The 19076-nt window shown below is 38.8% G+C and overlaps 3 protein-coding genes across 3 annotated transcripts; all 3 read left to right on the forward strand.

Moving 5' to 3' along the window:
• The first annotated feature begins 1474 nt into the window (after positions 1-1474).
• On the forward strand, positions 1475-3541 carry pglyrp5 (peptidoglycan recognition protein 5). The gene is made up of 4 exons (XM_014982482.2): positions 1475-1559; positions 1658-1853; positions 1929-2047; positions 2162-3541. The coding sequence occupies exons 1-4, from the start codon at positions 1547-1549 to the stop codon at positions 2335-2337; spliced, it is 504 nt and encodes a 167-aa protein (XP_014837968.1). The 5' UTR covers positions 1475-1546; the 3' UTR covers positions 2338-3541.
• A 3483-nt stretch (positions 3542-7024) lies between these two features.
• On the forward strand, positions 7025-9207 carry foxg1c (forkhead box G1c). The gene has a single exon (XM_014982480.2). The coding sequence runs from the start codon at positions 7144-7146 to the stop codon at positions 8329-8331; it is 1188 nt and encodes a 395-aa protein (XP_014837966.2). The 5' UTR covers positions 7025-7143; the 3' UTR covers positions 8332-9207.
• Positions 9208-13190: 3983 nt separating this feature from the next.
• snrpd2 (small nuclear ribonucleoprotein D2 polypeptide) lies at positions 13191-17253 on the forward strand. Its single transcript, XM_014982478.2, has 3 exons — positions 13191-13343; positions 15859-16038; positions 16840-17253. Coding segments are annotated over exons 1-3 (357 nt in total). The 5' UTR covers positions 13191-13341; the 3' UTR covers positions 17015-17253.
• Positions 17254-19076: the final 1823 nt, after the last annotated feature.

A 19076-nucleotide genomic window follows, 5' to 3' on the forward strand; every position in this document is an offset into this window, starting at 1 on the left:
ATGCAATTTTTTTGTTTGTTTGTGTGTCTAATTTAAAGTCTGAAATTAATTTTGAATATCTCTAATCTGTTGGTAGTGCATTGTTTTAATATTTGGGCAATACTTACAGATTTCTAGTGGTAAATGTTTTTTATCTTCAAACTCAATGCGCATGAGAAAAAAGTATATATTAAGTTTTCTAAAATGCAGCACAAACTGTGGTGGACGGACTGAATGAATATATAATCAACTAAATCTGGACGTAGACGATACAACCCAGGAAAGTTTGGAGTTCCAGTAGAAACCCACTAAGCACTAATGACTGTACAAACTCTGGATTTTTCTGCATTAGGAAGATTAACAGGTGATGGCTGAGGGCATCTGGTTTGGATGTAAAAGGACTTTGTTCCCGTAATGATGGTTTATGACTTCCCACTCACTTACCAAAAGCAAATATAAAAAAATGTTGGGTTTATCATCGTGCAGTGAATAAAGATGCAGAAAAAAAGGAAGTCTGGGAAGATCTTGATTCAAAAAATCCAAAGCCAGAATGTGCTGTTGTATGCATGTTATTTTTGCAATTTAATTTTTTGCAAATAAAAAACTGTTTTGACTTGGTCCTCTTTGTTTACTTCAACCTGCAGACATGCAGAAGTCATCTATAATGTCATGCAAAAATATATATTTCACAATAAAACCACAAACCTAAGTATACAAAGTAGCAGATAATTGTCAATCAAGAGTTCATGGTGATTGAAAGTATACATGATCTTCAAAATTATTTAGCTTTAACTTTAGAGTTACTTTACAGTGTTGCACTCCTTTGTGTTGCTTTATCGTATAAAATCCCAATAGGATGGATTGAAGTTTTCAGTTATAACCTGGCAAAGTATAAAAAATTTCAAAGCGTGTGGGTACTTTTGTCATGTATTTTATCATCACTGGGTAATTTGACAGAACCCTGGCAGATCTCATGATGAATCTCAGAAATGATGGCTGTGGGCTTGCAAACTGTTGAATTTCGAAATAATTGAAGACAAGAAAAATGTTGTCTTTTTTTCAGAAATTTTGCTATTGTTTAAAAAAAAATTTAAAAATTCCCTGAATGGTCTTTGCATGATTCTTTATCACGTTACAAAGGTATTCTGACTCTTTACTCATTAAAAAAGTCCTGTCCAATTTCCTACTTTGGGAAAACAAACGAATCAACATTTCAAAATTGCCACCAATGATTTCCTGTCAAAACTCCAAAGAACTTTTGAAATCCTGTCTGATGTGCTGGAACAAAACTGCCAGTTTCTCAGCCTGAGTGTGCCACATTCTGCCAATGTTTAATTACGCTTCCTCCTTAGTTCCAGTATGTTTATTTCTACCAGTTAGTTGGGCAACTGTATGACTATGACTCTGGCAGCTACATCTGTTGCATAATCATTTGTTTGCGTGCAACAACAAAGAACATGTGAGGTGTACTTTCCATAACCACACCCTCCTAAACAAACCGATAAGGTAGGCGTGCAGTATGCTGCCTGGTTAGTCTTCACACTTACAAGCTGCTGTGTTCAGCCTCATGGAACAAACAGGTATACATATTTATATATGGATATATTTATTTTTTTATTTTTAGTCAAAAACCAACCTGTAATTTTAATCATCTCTCGATCTTTAATCTACTGTTCAGTGAACATAGTTTCAAGGCAACAGTGGGGAGCAGCGGCCCCGAAGCAAAAGGACAGTCTGGAAGGTCCAGCCCAGAGAGTTGTGATACACCACACTGCCCTCCGGTGCTGCAAAGGCCTGGCAGAGTGTACAGATGGGGTTCTGAGCATCCAGAGGCTTCACATGGACGAAAGACACTTTGATGACATTGGGTACAAGTGAGTATTTTTCCTTTTATCGTTCTAAATTTTTGAAGTGAACATATGTTGTGGTAATTTTATTTTTATTTTTAGTTTTCTTGTTGGAGGAGACGGGAGTCTGTTTGAGGGCAGAGGTTGGGGCGTGATGGGAGCGCATACCAAAGGTCACAACGGTGACTCCCTGGGCATCGCTTTCATGGGCAATTTCAACAGTAAGCACTTCTTTTGGATTCATCAACAGTGGGACAGAAAAGAGACGCTAAATGCTGACTAATCTCTAAAACGTGTGGATAATAAAGACCACCTTCTTCTTCTTGCACTTTCAGATGACACACCAAGCAAAGAGGCAATATTGTCAGTCAAACAGCTGCTGGTGTCTGGAGTTTTACAAGGCTTCATCCAGCCAGAGTTTGCCCTGTACGGCCACAGGGATTTAGGAGCTACGCAATGCCCTGGAGAAAATCTTTATGCTGCACTATCACAACTGAGAAACTCAGCCTAAAGAAAACTCTTGAGGGAAAGAGAGGAAGGGGAAGACTAAGCTATGAATTTATTTTGACCCTTAACCACCAGGGTCATGAGGGTAGAACTCTTTTTTTTTTTTTTTATTTGCTGCTGTCAAAACACCTAGATCGTTTTATGCCAACGACAAGTAACCCGTGACACTAAGATACTGGCAGTTAAAACTTTCCTGCAACTTGTGAGGTGGAAACTCCAAAGATTGGGCAAGACATCCCAAAAGTGCTCAGTTGAATTGAAATCAGAGGAATCTGGAGGCCAAGTCAATACCTCAGGCATGTTTTTTTGCTTCTCAAATTAGTCCTGAACAGCTTTTGTTTTGCTACAGAGCGTATTATTGTGGCGAAAGAGGCCACAGGCAGCAGGATATACTGCTTTCCCCCGCACCTTCTTTCATTGCTAATGGGACCAGTTCTGATAGACTGAATCTGAGCAACAGTTGCTGTTTTTTATTTGATCAAACCACATCGATCATAATGGGCAGGGATCATATCCCTGACTCCAATGTTTCTCTGCCTGGCTTTCTAACCCCAGACAGAGATTGTGCTCCCAACAGTTGATGGGAGCACATCAACTGCTGTGCTCCCATCTTAGAAATATCTTATTTCTCAGATATTTTAAAGATAACTAATTTGGAATATGTCACCGTGGAATATCATCACTGCTGCCCAGAAATTGAAAATGTAGCATGTCGTGACGGCCATGAGACTGTCATACAGCAACAGTCTTTAGTCAGAGGGCTCTTCAGAGCTGCTGCGAGACTGACTGCCACCTATCAACTTTGAGGAAAAACATTCTCTTGCTGTTTAAGATCTTAGTTCTACTAACAAATGCTGTGATGAAGAGATTATTTGTGTTACTGACTTTCCTGTCACTAGTCGTCGTGTAAAACCCAAACGGTGAATCATACCTCAGCCTGTTTGACGTCTGTGAGGTTTGTGCTTCTCCACCAGAGGGCGCAATGATAAAGGATGAGACTTGGAAAGGAGCACCTTATCTGCAACACAGAAACCTCAATGTTTTCTGTTGTACTATTTTAACTTGACTAATTACTTGCGTCCAGCTACAATATGACTATAAAATACTATTTAATTGTTGATTCTAGCATAATGGGTGCCGGCAAATATGAATTAATATATTTATATATGTATTTTATGTGTTTAAATAAAACATATTGTAAGATCGTTGCAGGACTTGTGCTTCTTTTTTTTTTTTTTTTTTTTACTATAGCGCTCTACGCAAAAAGATCAGTGCTCAATTTTCACCATCTGAATCACAAATAAAGCTAAAATATATACAAAAGAAATCTTAGGAAAGCGATGCTCTTCTCAGGGTGTCACTGAGATCATTCAAAACAAAACAAGAGGTGAATTCATACGATAGACAGAGGAAAAACATCCAAGAGGATTACAGCTGTTGGGGCAACGCTGCGCCTTTTCTGCAGGGCCAAAAGCATTCCCGACAAGTGCTCACTTGTGTGGCGCGGCGATAGTGCAGAGAGGCCTCCGTATCAACGTGACTAACAGCAGGAACAAATAGCATGTAGTTAGAAACATTATGATATCTGCATGGTGAAACTCAAACAAGGATTCTGATTGATGGAAGCAAACAAGCAAACACTCTTGATTATATCTAGTTTCGGTGCGATGTATAAATAAGGATTTTTTTTATGCACATTTGTTTTCAGAACAAAAGAAATGAGTTTGTAGCATCGGTCACCCAATGAAAATATTTGCGCTTCTTGTATCTTGTAATCTATCCCGATCTATTCTCCATTTGGGTCTTATTTCTCGGATATTTTAAAGACAATTCGGTGCAGGGATTGAAGTTTTGAACAAACGCAAAAGCTCACAAAAAATAGTTTTGCGCATAGAGAATTATGCAACTGTGTGCAAAATTTAATTAAATCCAGGGATGCGTTTTAGAGGACTCAAATATGGGCGCGACAGCAGGTGACTTAGAGCCTCCAGTTGGGATGCCAACACATAAAAGTGTGAAGATCTCTTAACTTTATGTTTCCCCCTTTCTACCGAAAACCTTTTCATCTCAGAATTACGTAGTTTGAACAGTTTAACTGTGAAGCAGTATTTAAAAATGTACATAATGGGCTTGTTGTCCATAGGACGAAAATTATCTCAAAATACGATCATGATTATAATAATAATATAATAATAATAAAATGTCTCAGGTTTTCTGTATGATTTGGTGTTAATAAGGTTGTAAAACTATTTAAAATCCAACATTATATGTACAAAAGCTCACAACATATTAAATTACCAGTAACATCATGAATAGTTGGATTCTGATGTACATATGCTAATGGAGAAATAAGGAGAAGGTGAGTCCAGCCCCGGGGAGAGGAGGGTATGAAGAGCTTGAGTTTCACCTCATCACAAGTGTCATAATTGCAACCAATCAGTCATGCAGACTGACAGCGTGAACCTTTGTTTCTCTCCAGGTTGTAGTGTCTGGTTTACAGTTTGGGTGCAACTTGTGCTAGGCATTGTGGTATGTGTTATTTTTCATGTTGCTATTAAATTAGGTTTGGATACATTGCTTCAGTCACCAAAGCAATTCTAGTCTATTATTTTAATTCACCGTGTATTATCATTGGCGCATTTTGCATTTAACACAACTTGTTTTATAGTTAATTAGTGTGAAAAATGAATTAACAAATTCCTGAAATTGGCTGTAAAACAAATTTGTTTTTTGTGACACTCAAATCCGTTTCATATTGTGTGTGTGTGTGTGTGTGTGTGTGTGTGTGTGTGTGTGTGTGTGTGTGTGTGTGTGTGTGTGTGTGTGTGTGTGTGTGTGTGTGTGTGTGTGCGTGTGTGGGTGTGTGTGTGTGTGTGTGTGTGTGTGTGTGTGTGTGTGTGCACCCCCTGCAATGGTGTGACCTGTAAGTGTTGTTAGTGAAGAAGGAGGAGGCAAAGTGTACTTAGTTGTTCTCCAGAACAATTATCGTAAATCACAAATATTTGGGTTTGTATTGTTTCAAACTCGGCCTCATCAAAACTGGGGTGGATTTGGGGGTAAAGTTGTCATGGAAAACACTTTCGCAGAGGTCTGATGCTTTGAAATAGTCTTGATGTAAATGTTTTCTCTTATTCTTTTCATAAATTGGATGACCTCACCCACAATATTTACAATACTAAAGAACAAAAGATAGTAAAAAATACATCTGTCACATGTGAAGGTGGCAACATCCTAACCTTTAATATAGTTTTGCATGTAAAAAAAAAAAAGTCTGCAGATGTTATATTTTAAACCCATTCATCTCAGAATGTATTTAAAAGTCACATAATAGAAATACTTTTATTTATATCAGTTTATTATTTTGAAATTATCACATTAAAACTAACTGTCCAGCATAATATTGTGCAATGCTGCACGTGCCCAAAATTAGGTCACAAATGTAAAGCAGGATTTCTCCATTTAACCTAAGGGTTTCTCAATACCCCTTCAGGATCCCCAAGTTACCTCTCCTCTTTGGCCCATGTACGAATGTGAGCTTCCTGTGTGCAATTACACACAAACACCTACAGCAGTATTTAATGTTTGGTCAGCAATTTATGCCAAACAAAGTCCAGAATCAAATAGCAACTTTGTTTAACAATATCATCTCAGTTAAAGCTGAAAAAGAACATTTCTGATTTCAAAAGTGTAAAGTTATTCTCCTTCAGCATCCTCTGTCTTGTCACATAAGGAGGACTTTTCGTAAATTTCCACTCATATTTAACGTAAAAAGTCACTCCAATGACATAATTTAACGCCAGCTATTGGAACATTTCTCCAACCGATCTATGTGATCTTCAGATTCAACTGCTTAAATTAAATCTTTTGTTAAAAAAAAAAAAAAAAAGATAAAAACACCAATAAGCATAAAAGTATGTGGTTACGCTTAAATCTTGACTAACTCAGTACTGTAAAAAGGTATTTAAGAATATTGGTGGGGTTTAGGTATGCTTCACCACTCTTTCATGTCTTCTTCATTTATGAATGTTTGCACTCACTGTGACTCACTTGAGTCCCAGGGCCTTAAAAATAGCTCTTCCAAAATTTCTAAAAAGTGATTTTGTGTTTACCTTGATAATGGTTGGCAAAAAAAATATATTAAAAATTGGTTTACGATCTTTTAGTAAGACAGAGAGAACAAAAGTTACACTTAATTACACTGATGAGATCTTTTCACATCAGTGTATTTCTGAGACAAATGCAGCTTGACTTTCACACCTGTGGAAATCTGAAAGCATGTGTGAGATTGAAACATGTCTTCCGACCTGAAGTGAGCATTAAAACGATCCTGTTTTTCACAAATGTTTAATAAATGAGAACCAGAGTGCAGAAAATGTAACCATAATTAATGAAAGTCACTAAACTTGTAGCATTAGTGACTGCCTGAGCATAACTATCACCACCCTATCAAGATTCCCCTTTAAACAATTGTCACGCTGTTTATTTTTTGTAATATTTGCATTTAAATCGATTCTAAACCTTTGAAATTCACTATTTAGGAAATTGTCATAAAGATATTAAAACAAAGGCTCATCTTTGATTTAGAAGATCGATTTAATTGCAACACACTCGCCATGGGCTTAGTTTGCATATACCTTGGCCCGGCTTTGCCGGTGGTGCTGCTATCATGCGCATGTGTTGGCAAGTTTTGGTCAGCGCGTCCTTAGCTCGTCACCACTTTGAATCCGCTCATCATTGCTCTATACGCGCTCAGTGACGCGCCCTCCCGCAGTTTCACGGGCAGCTCGACTGTAGGCGACTGCGCGCACAGATGGAGATGGGGGATTTAAAAACTCCGGAGCGATTATTCCACAAGTCCTCTTTCAGCATCAGCAGTCTGCTGTGGAGAAGAGAAGGGATGGTGGATGACCAGGACTCGCCCTCTTCTCGCCCTCTTCATTCTGAGAAAACTTGTCAAGAGGAGAACTTTGACAGCGACAAAAGCTGCGAAAACTCCAAACTAAGCGCTAAAAAGGATATCAAACCTCCGAAGCGAGAGGAAAATAAAAGGGAAGCAAAGAAAACAGGAGAGGAAGAAAGAGTCAAGCCCGAGAAACCTCCTTTTAGTTACAACGCGCTCATCATGATGGCGATCCGCCAAAGTCCAGAGCGACGGCTGACGCTCAACGGCATCTACGAGTTCATCATGAACAACTTCCCTTACTATCGACAGAACAGACAGGGGTGGCAAAACTCAATCAGACACAACTTGAGTCTGAACAAGTGTTTTGTTAAGGTGCCGCGGCACTACGACGACCCCGGTAAGGGCAACTACTGGATGCTGGACCCCTGCAGTGACGATGTGTTTATCGGCGGCACGTCTGGGAAACTCCGGCGCAGAGCCACGGTCAGTTCCAGGAGCAAACTTGGTCTGAAGAGAGGAGGGGGAGGCCGACTGATGCCCCCCAACACGGCAGCCAGTGTTACGTTAGCCGCAGCAAGCTCGTTCTACTGGCCGGTGCCGCCGTTCCTTCCTCTTCAAGCACCGGTGCGCGCTCATGTCGGCGCGGGGACCTACCAACGCGGTCAGCCGCGCCTGTCCAACCACGCTGCCTCGGTGGTTTCACATCAGACCCGGCTGAGTGCAACAAGCACTGCAGACGCCGACAGGTTCGTGCGGACGCGCCAGGAGATGTCCTACATCGGAGTCAGCTGCGCGCAGTCACGGCGCCATCAGATCGGCTCCGCCTGCGCCTCCTTCTCCGCCACGTCCATCCCCGCATGCACCCTGCCTTTGTCGGACCCGTGCTCATTTAACATGATCTCCGGACAGGCCAGCTACTTTTACTCCCACCAAATACCATGCGCAGCAGCATTTAGTCCGTGTCCGGAGGAGTGCGGTGCTTCCAAGACTGGACAACTTTTATCCAAGAGTGGGCACTCAGAACTGGGAGGATATTGTACTGACTTTCCGAATTACTACCCTCAAGTCAGCCCAAGCCCTTCTTTTGGGATATAAAAAAATGAGAATACGTCGGAAGAAAAGAAAAAAAAATAACATCAATGTAGCATTCATGAAAACAGAAATTGAAGAAAAAAAGACCAACTCAACCTAAACTGACAAGTGTATGTCTGCTGAAAGTTTTACTATGAACGAATAACCTGCGTTAATTTTAAGTGATATAGTATAAGATGGAAATGCAACTCGAAGATTATTAATGCCATGCAATATGTTGTAAATAAAACAGGCTCCTGGTGCTTACACTACTTAAGTTGTGCCTCAGTAACTGATTACGCACGCCTTTATCTCCAAACAAATGCGCAAAATTATATTTAATAACTTTATAAATGAGACACAGAAATTATCTAAAAATAGAAAAATAACTAATAGTGCAACACTTTCTGGTTGAAACACACATTGTTATCGTGTATTCTGTGTTATTATTTCCCACGCATTCGCTTGGGTGTGTTCGAGGTTTTGTGCGCACGTTTGGTGTACAGATGCAAAAGGGACATCAGTAAGGAAAATGTTCAGTTGCAGTGGTTCCTTTCTGCTCAGCGACATATTTCAGGTATGAATGCTGTTTTTAAAGGAGTATAGGCTAAATGTAAACTACAAAACAGCAAGAAAAATGTCTAGTTCAAAGAAAATAATTGAATTAGCTAAAAAGAGCCAAAAAAAAAAAATAATTGTAAAATTAAAGATTGCTGATTGCACAAACATTATGAAATTTAAAATTGTTCATTTGCTGCACTTATTCGGTTTCATCGTTGTTGCAACTAAAAAAAACTATATTACATTCCTACTTTAATTACTTTACATGTAATTAAACGATAAATAATGCATTTTAAATTGTGTTTTCTTCCCTCCTCATTAAAGCCTTGTGCTGTTGTTGATTGTTCCTATTTGGCTTTGTTATTAAGCGTTTCACTCTGGAGGTTTGAGCCCGCAAAAGGGAAACAGATGGACTAAATTACACGTTTAAAGTAATATATGAAATATATGAAAAGCAGCCTGTGAGTGAAATGTTAGTCTATTATTATTATTATTATTATTATTATTATTATTATTATTATTATTATTATTATTATCATAGTATCAGTTGTTGTTGAAACTGTGAGGAGACTGTGATCAAACACGACACATTTCCAGTGGTGCAGATCTTCTTGATCAGTGTTTGGCTATGTCTTTCTATCATGGCTGTTAAACTTTCCCTCACCTTCCCTCCGCCGCCGCCCATCCTCCACAAATTAATACAAAAAAACCAAATGAGATCTTTGAGGAAACAGATTAGAGCACCTCTCCCTGGACGGCTGCCTCGTCTTTAAACAAAAGCTCTTTTATGTGGAAAGACATCAGCCCGTCAGTCACAGTCGCTCTGTGGTTAAGGCAGACGGATCTGGATCAGGTAACTTCAGTGTTGGCAAACTCGCTGTCTAGATAGATGCAGGTGAATATGTTCATCAGTGGTATGAGTAATTGTGGCGGCGGGGGGTGGGGGGGGGTATTGGTGAGGAGGACAGAGGTGGGAATCTATAGGCGTAAGCTGTGTTTTAATTGCAAAAGCAGATGTAAGAAGATCTAGTTCTGCTAATCACCTTCCTGTAACAGGTCTCCTGATAAACGTAAATACTGAGCTAATTATTGTTTCATGAACAGAGCTTGGTGCTGATGTCTGTGCTGACAGGGAACTGAAAATGACGGAAATACCAAGTTGTCGACACTTTAGAAAGTTGTTACTGGTTCTCCTTGCACATCAAAAGAGCAAAATGTTTATGTTGCGTTCTGAAAAGTGCAGGGGGATATGCCTCACTCTAACTGAAAATAGTTTTAATAACCCTTCAGCGGGGTTTTTTTTTTACGTTTATTGTTTTTTTTTTTGTTTGTTTGTTTGTTTGTTTGTTGTTTTTTACTGTAAAATTTCTAACTTCAATCTTCTATTGCAGTCTTTTATAAGGGTTGATGGTAAAAATACAACATTCAAAAATGTTGCACAAAAAAAAAACGTAAAAGTAGGGCGTGCATGTTATGTGCACGTATTTGGACTGTGAGTGACATAAAACTCCATGCAGAAACTCATTGGTCGGGATTCAAATACGGGACTTTTCTTGCTGCAGAGCAACTGGGCAAACTGCACCACGGTGCAGTCATTGAGAATCCAGTCTGCTCAAATTCAAATAAAATTAATGCTTTCAATTACATAGATTCCAGCCTCATCCCAGTTCCAAAGTGAAATAATTGTGAAATTTCAACTGGTAAAAAAGTTGTCTAATTAATAGACTTATTTTTGCAGCAGCCCCCCCTGCCCAACCCGAGCAAACATGTTGTGACTGTGAGGGTTCTGTAAATTTAATCCATGCTGGAAAAAAAAAGTTAATCATGTTTCTTTTTTTTTTCTGCAGGAAACCAGTTTTGAAATGAATCCTACATGATTTCCAGGTTGTGTCATATGTTGATAGTTCTGCTGAATAAATCTTTGTCTGGCCCATCTGATTTAATGCTTGTTGCTCTCTTAATTAGGCAGCTGAAAAGTGTTTCCAGATTAGCTTCTGCTGTCCCATCAGCTGCAAGGTAACGCTGAGCTCTCCACTTCTTAAGATTTGAGTCTCTTGGCTATGGTGCGCTTCATAAAGGTATAGAACCGTGCACCCTGAAAATCAATCCCACACACTCACCTCCCTCAGCAACACACAGCCTGCCTTTATCTGCAGTAAGTGATTTCCTCAGGTAGATGTGTAACCTTTGGAACAAGGTGGGTGGGTTGTGCACCCATAGGCGTCTGTCTGTCTCTTGCCAGAAAGCCAATCTCTTAGTGTCTCATTGCTTCACCGTAGCATACATCCCCATTTCTCTCACTCTGTCTAACAGACACACTCACATTCACGATTTCCTGTTACTCCGTTAAAGAGCATAACAAAGGCTTAACTGTTTGGATTGCAGTATCAACCTAGCTGCTCCCTCATCCTTATTTATTTCCTCTGGGTTGTTCATAAGCAGAAAAGGTTCATTCTGAAACATGTCCTCACACTCGAAAAATTAATCTCAGCTAATACTGGAATAATAGGCCTGTTAAGTATTTTCTACCAATGTGAGACAAATCTGCATAGTGACTTTAGAACATAACATCTAAAGTAAATGTCACAGAACTTAATTGCCTGAAGCTGTGTTTGACACATTGACCAGCTACAAACTGTTAACAGTGTCTTTTGTATATGAAATCTTCCTGAGGATAGGAGAAGAACATTTCTGACAGATAAAATCAATTCATTTTCTGTCATCTGTCCGAATGTTGTAATACAAAAATTGCGTATTTGTTTCACTCTGAATTGTTTTCATCCCCCTCCCTCCCCCCACTGTTTGGGGGTGAATTCTTGTTTATCTATAAAGACCTCTGATTTGTTTTTTCTTACATTTTACTTTAGAAATCCTTGTCACTTTTATTAACACCTCTGTAAAGACGTCTTAAAGTCAAATTCATCTTTTGTCGCGGTTTCGTGATGTCACACTGAAAATGGAGAAATTCGGCTTTTGATTCTAAACATCTTTTTATTATTTTTAACATAATGGAGCACAAACGCCTTCATACCACTCAAACTGTGATGTTGTTTCACATTGCAATGACAAATAGCAGTTTATTTTTTTGTGAAACAAAAGAAGTGTGTAAATAAAAAGTACAAGGAAGATTTGACATGAATATATATTCAGTCCTCTCCATTATTTTACTAACAGATTAAATCCAGTCCTACCCAAGGCATTCAGACTAACAAAGACCACCTGCATGCAATTTAACTTCAATCCAGCTTTTCTGTGATGACCTTGGAGGTTTGCATGAGAACACTGGTGAACAGCATCATGAAGACCAAGGAGCACAGTGGACAGGTCAGGAACAAAGTTGTGGAAAAGGTTTAAGCAGGGTTAGCTTAGAAAATAATATCCCAAGCTTTCGACATCTAATGAGAATTTGCTCAATCCATTATCTGAAAATTAAATAACTAAGGCACAAGCATGAACCTACCAAAACTGACAGGTAGGGAAAGGAGGTCAGTAGTAATCAGAGAGTAGCCAAGAGGCTCTGGAGGAGTTGCAGAGTTTGACAGCTCAGATGGGAGAATCTTTCCACTACACAGTGGCAATAAAAAGATGTTATTCTCAAAAAGCCATTTTGTGGTTTGCCACAAGCAATAGGGAACACAGTAAACGTGGAAAACGATGCAGACAATATTGTATGCTGCCAAATAATGCATTCAACCAGTCCTTCACAAACGTGCTATTAAACACACTAGTGAAATGAGGACAGAATAAAGCATAAGAAAGGAGCCACATGACATTGACTATGCAAAACAGAATGGTCAAAGATTTTTCTTTCCTTTTGTTCAACCCTTATTAAACAGTGATTTGTTACCCCCGCCCCTCCTTTAGTTATTTGTTCACGTTCATTCTCCACTAAATAAATCTACTCAAATTCAAGGCTGATTTTTATTAATGAATGAATTACAATAAATGAAGTCATTGTTATAATTTTCAATGGAAAAAAAATATTATTTGTAGTTGTAGTAGTAGTAGTAGTAGCAGCAGCAGCAGTATAGTAAGGTACATTTAAAACTTACCAGTCGAAAAACAATTTAGTTTCATCATTTATGCGATTGATGTGTAAAAAAGGAGCACCTGTTATGTAATAACTCAAAAAAGCCCGAATGTACAAAAAGAACATCCACATTATTACTGAAAAATTGAAAAACGTTTGTCGGGACTCAGTGAGAATTACACCAAATAAAGTAAAAAAAAAAAAAAAACAGAGAGAGAGAGAGAGCGAGAGAGAGAGAGAGAGAGAGAGAGAGAGTTCTGTGCTCTTGAATGAGAGGCGATCTGCTGTAACCCGGTAGTTATACCAACAGCTTCAAGCGCGTATCAAGTAACCCGGAAGTGACTTCGAACACGCGAGTCAGGCAGTATCGTTGTCGTTACGAAGCTACCGGTGGAGATTAGCGCTGTATTAATTACAGAGACTGACTCTATAGTCTATCAATAATGTAAGTATAATTTATAGCAAGTCGTCTTTAGTAAAATGCTATTGTTTTTCCAAGAGCTTTTGCTATGAGTAGTAACTTCTTGCAGTTAGGCTAATGCTAATGAAGTTAGCCTTTTCAGCACAGAGGCTAGTTAGCTCGACTAAATGCTGGTTGTGTTGTTGGGTGAGCTAGGTCTTATCTACCTAGCTATAACTGTAAATAAAAATGGTTGATCTTGTAAAATGGATTTTATTTCATTATGTTTTGCTCAGATTAAAGTACAGAGCAAATGTATCTAAATGGAACGATACGTCTCTGTTGAGTCAACCTGCAGTAAGCTCAGTTAATGCTAGAAAGGGACAGAGAATTCATGTTCATTTTGTAGGTTTAAGAGTTAAAACAAATTACTTTACACAGAAAAGCTACCTAAAAAATTAAATTCCGTCAGAAATGAAATATGTGTACGTTGAACATTAAGGGATTATTATTATTATTTATTTATTTTTTTTAAAGCCATTTATATAGTCTATATTCTGGGATAATGTAATTTTTTTTTCTGTTAACATTAAAACACGTGAAATGGTGTGATCCCAAATAATAGAAACTATTTTTCTTTTACAATGAAAGATACCAAAAAAACCCGGTGGAAATGAAGTTTTAGGTAATTCACTCGTAATAGCCAGTCAGTCATGTTTACTACAGCTAATTTGAGATTATTTTAATATAATAGATTATATTCTATTTCAAAGTGTACATTATAGTTAAATACTGTAATCAAGCATGTGTACTTGTATCAAATCAAATCATTCAGATGCTCACACTGGACGCAAATGACATTGCCCAAAATGCAAATGGTAACATAGTGATGGAAGCACAGATGAGAAAGAGAGGAAAGAAGAAAATGGGCAAATATTGCTGTTGATGTCACCACTGCAGTATTTACAACGCTAACTTGCAGATGTTCTTGGTAGCTTACCTATATGAACCAAACTTTCTACTGAAGAGATTAAATAGGTACTTGGTTAGGAAGTATTTTATCACAGTTGCATATGACATAATTTACCATGTTTAAAACAGAAATTAACTAAGAACATAAAACCTAAAATTAGAATAAATTAAAATAAATAAGTTGGAATAATTAGATGGGGAGTTTTAATACAGATTCTAAGAATTCTAATTAAAAGAATAAAGAGTAGTAAACTAAGACTGGGCAACTTTTCATAAATATATCATCACAATATCAGATTTTGCGAGACTGGTATCGTAGAGAACTGTTAGGAATATTTGTTCTGTGTTATATTCTGAATATTGTAAGTGGTGAGAAATTTTAGAATAAAATTCTAGAATTTTATTCTAAAATTTTAGAATATTTATTTATCCTTTTGGATAGAGTTTCACGTCAGCAGCAGATACCAAAACCTGACACAAAGAATAGTTCCCAGAATGCTAAAAGTTGCAGAGGTGGAAGCATTGCATTGGCAAACAGAGGAAAATGTAGAATTTTTTTTGTCTTTGATATTGTCCAGCCCTATAGTGATCTGTGCAAATGACAGCGTATCGATGGTTCATGATGGTTCTAGATCCAAAACTAAGAGAATAAAAGCATTTTAAAATCATAAAGGACAAGTTATTGTTTGGGCCAAAGGGCCCAGCATGGTCGGGGCGATGTGCCGAAATCAGTTCTGGTTGTCGCAGTTACATAACTGAAAATTGTGTCATTTTGTTTTCAGCTTCATGTCGTCCACTTCTTGTCACAACACCCTGATGAACTTTTTGGTGCCCTCTGCATGCCAAACAACTTTTTGATTGGTCATGGGTGTGTTTACATAGAAAACAACCCAACTACTCAACTTCCAGAAGCCTCTTTTTAAGCTAGAGAGTTTGATGGATAGTTTTGAGGAGCAATTCTCTGAGGCCTTGAGGAAGTATGTACTATTGGATCAAAACACTGAACCTCCCCAGCTCGATTCTGGTCCGATGCAGCGGGCGAACGTCCCACTGACGCATTCTGTTCTTTTTCTGTTGTTTTCCGCCAACATAGAAAATAAAATTAAATGTTTCGACTCATCAGTTATTATTTCCTCCACCTCTGAGTTTGTGAACTTCTTATAATAGGTGATGCTCTCTGCCCTGACTGCTGTGTTTACTATACTGTTGTAAGCCACACCTATGACAAAACCCCATGACGTACACTGCAGCAGGAGGGTTTCACAAGAACTCTGCTCGGTGTGTCTTGTGGACCTTGAAGGGTGTGTGTGAAAACGTATGTCCTGCAACCACATGACCGTGGTTTGACTTTTCAACTTTGACTCGGCCAGGCTGGGCCTTTTAAAGTATGTTTTATTTTACCAAATTAGTTAATCTTGGTAGTCCATTAGGCATGAGGCACATTTAAAAACATGCTGAACGAATATTATGATATTATAAAATCTATAGGTGTATCAGTTTTTTTCTGAAGGTTTACCTGAGAAGCATGCCGATACCAAGTTTTCTGAGTTGGTCTGAAATAGCTACTATTCTGTGCTGTCCTTTGCAGGAGTCTGTTAACAAAGCCCAAATCGGAGATGACCCCTGAGGAGCTCCAAAAACGTGAGGAGGAAGAGTTCAACACCGGGCCGCTGTCAGTGCTCACCCAGTCGGTGAAGAACAACACTCAGGTCCTCATCAACTGTCGCAACAACAAGAAACTGCTTGGAAGAGTCAAAGCCTTTGACAGGTACCCAGTGACTCACCAAACAGGCCCCAGGGTACAAACTGTGCCTGCTTAAAAATGTTTAAGGATTGCGCAAGAACCGCAGAGGTCTAGGGATAAAGGTGTTTGAGCGTGAAGAAAAATCTTGTAAACATAAAACCAATTTAAAAAAGGAGGAAAAGCTGCCAGTAAATGACTGTTGATGGCTTCATTTAAACAAGATTATGGAACATGATTTAATCTTTAGGTTTTTTTTAGAAGTGCTTAATGTGCAGAATATATATTTCTCTTGCTTATTTATCTTTTTTTGAAGAGTACAAAGTTGATATTAGCACATGTATATTAATGAGGCTAGCTGCTTCTGTGAGAACTTCAATGTGCTAATTAACATGCTGCTCCTACCTTACAGTTGCTTTAGCACATGGATGGTACGAATTTAATTTTACATCATAACTGTGTTTTTCATGCCTTTTGGTATTACTTGTAAGTAATGGGAAGGTGTAGAAGCCTTCTTTTGCCGTTTGATGAGTATTGTGCAGCAACAGATGGGGGAAGGGTAGCATGCTATTTAGCTGAAGAAAACATCAGACATTGTTAGTTTCTCTGCCCTATCAGCAAAGAGGCTTTAAACTGTAGGGATTTTATGAATTGAACTTTTTAGTTTAGCACCGTAACCTTCTGAAACCCTCACATACATCTCTGGAGTTTAGGTAAATTTGTGGTGCGGCAGTGCAAAATAAAATGTTTTTTTTTAATTATTTTTTTTATCCCGTTTAATTTTTGAAGAGGAGGTCTTTACACTCCGCATCTACTCTGTCGTTTTAGGCATTGTAACATGGTGCTGGAGAACGTGAAGGAGATGTGGACGGAGGTTCCCAAAAGCGGGAAGGGAAAGAAGAAGTCAAAGCCCGTCAATAAGGACCGCTACATTTCTAAAATGTTCCTCAGAGGAGACTCTGTGATCGTCGTCCTGAGAAATCCTCTCATCACAGGAAAATGAACTTTTAAAGGGTTCCACCTGTAGGAAGGTTTTGAAGGCAGAGGCTTGATGTATTTTCACCTTTTTTGCTTTTCCTTTTTGATGTTGGATGTTGTGGACACTGTTGAGACAGAAAAACTGTCGACAACACTGTGTCTCAAGAGGTTAGGTGCAGCATGTGCTGATTATTTCGATTTTTTGTTTTTTTTTTTGTTTTGTTTTTTTTATTTTGATAATAAAAATGATAGATAAATGCTGAAGTTGTTGGTGTTTATCTTTTTAGTTGACTCTTCTTTTTCCATCAATATGGGTTTATTTAAGTTAAGTTTCACCTTGCTCTTTCAGAGTTCATAGCATCACACGAATGCATTAAAACAATAGCGAAAAGTTATTTTTTTCCCTCCAGGGTTCTTGCCCTCCTTCTCCCTCTTTTCTTCCTCTCTTCCACTCTCCCCTGACAGCATCTTGGGTGTCAGGCTTGATTTCAGTCTGCAGCGCTCAACATGCGACAAACTGCCGTTTAAAGGCCCGCTGCATTATTGATGAGACCAGATGTGCTGACTGTCACTTCACACCCTCATCTCTCCATTTCAGGCTGTTCCTCTGCCACCCCGGCCCCTTCTGACCACTTTGTTAATTGGCCTAATAGCTCAACAGCTAGTGTCGCTTTACTCCTCTGGCAGTTGGCGTCTAACCTCCACGCTTTGGTGCTCTCAGATTCAGTGGTTGAGTGTAAATAAATAAAGTGCTTGTGTATTTTAAACCTTTTGAGCATTGATTGCTGAATTGGTCTTTGTGTTGGCCCTGTTTTATCTGGAGGGCTTTTATTTAGGACCTATATGTGTCCACAATCAGTGTATTTGCTTCTAACGATTACATCATTACTCTTATGTTTTTTTTTTGGGAGGGGGGTTCTCAGCTTTTTACAGATCTTTGACCCGTACATTACCGGGGTGCCCATGAGGTTAGCACCTGTAGAGTGTTTGTGTGTGAACAACATATCCTAGCTGATTTACAGCATCCAGGTGAGGCCTGCCAGAGGGAGGACTGCATCAGTAGAGCCAGTCTGAGCACTAGATTCAAACGCATTGAACCCACATGACTGTCTGTTCAAGTTATGCTCACGGCAATTCTTTGGCATTTTAGGAGATCGTGTAGCATGAGCTGGGAAACAAGTTGTTGCATATGCTGCCCAAGGAAAGCTGGTAAATATGAGACTGTAATGTGGATTTTTCACAAGTATTGTGGAAGCCGCAAAAAGGATATTATTTACGATCAAATAATGTACTCATAGCACTGGAGAACTATTGCTGGCTTGATTGTTTTAATGCCATATATTATACAACAATGGAGCAAAAGGATTTGCATCCTGAAAAAGAATGCTTAATATTTTGGGAATTAGTAGTTTAGGGGAAAATATAGTTATTTCTTTTAAGTGTCCAGCTAGAAAAATCTGAGTACTTTTAGAATTAAATTTGTCATTCCACATTTAACATTGAGTCAGCTAAAAAGAGAGATCCAAGCCTATTTGCCTTACAGATGTGTTGTTGGATTGTAGATTTAATGAAGGTAAACCACGAGAATGTCAGAACACCTGAAACTGTGCGACTGGTTTTAGATCACACAAAACATTAGCTTAAAATAAGTCTTAAAACAGACCATCCATCCATCATCTTCTAATTATTCAAGATTAAGTGGCTGCAGGTCCATGAGGGAAACCCAGACATCATTTTCTCCAGAGTCTCTGGCTCATATGCAGATCTTCCAGTAGATTTTGGGTCTAGTGAGGGCTCCCCTGCAAAACCTGCAAACAGAGAGGTAGAGAAGGCATTCCCATCCGACAGTCAAATCATCTCAGTCAAATTAGGAGAAACGGCAGCTCTACCTGATGATGGAGCTCTTTAACTTGTTTTTAGGCTGAGTCCAGCCACCAATCTGGAAGAAGCTCATTTCAGTCATTTGTATCCTTGTTCTTGAAATGGAGACGGTCAAAACATAAACTGGCCCTGAGCAGTGCCCACATTAGTCCAGGGGTCAAAGGAGTGATTAGTGAAACTTTAAATAGGCCACTCCAAAACTTTTT

This window comes from Poecilia mexicana, unplaced genomic scaffold (genome assembly GCF_051168715.1).
Source record: "Poecilia mexicana isolate PSO_F unplaced genomic scaffold, ASM5116871v1 scaffold_13, whole genome shotgun sequence".
NCBI classification, from domain to species: Eukaryota; Metazoa; Chordata; class Actinopteri; order Cyprinodontiformes; family Poeciliidae; genus Poecilia; species Poecilia mexicana.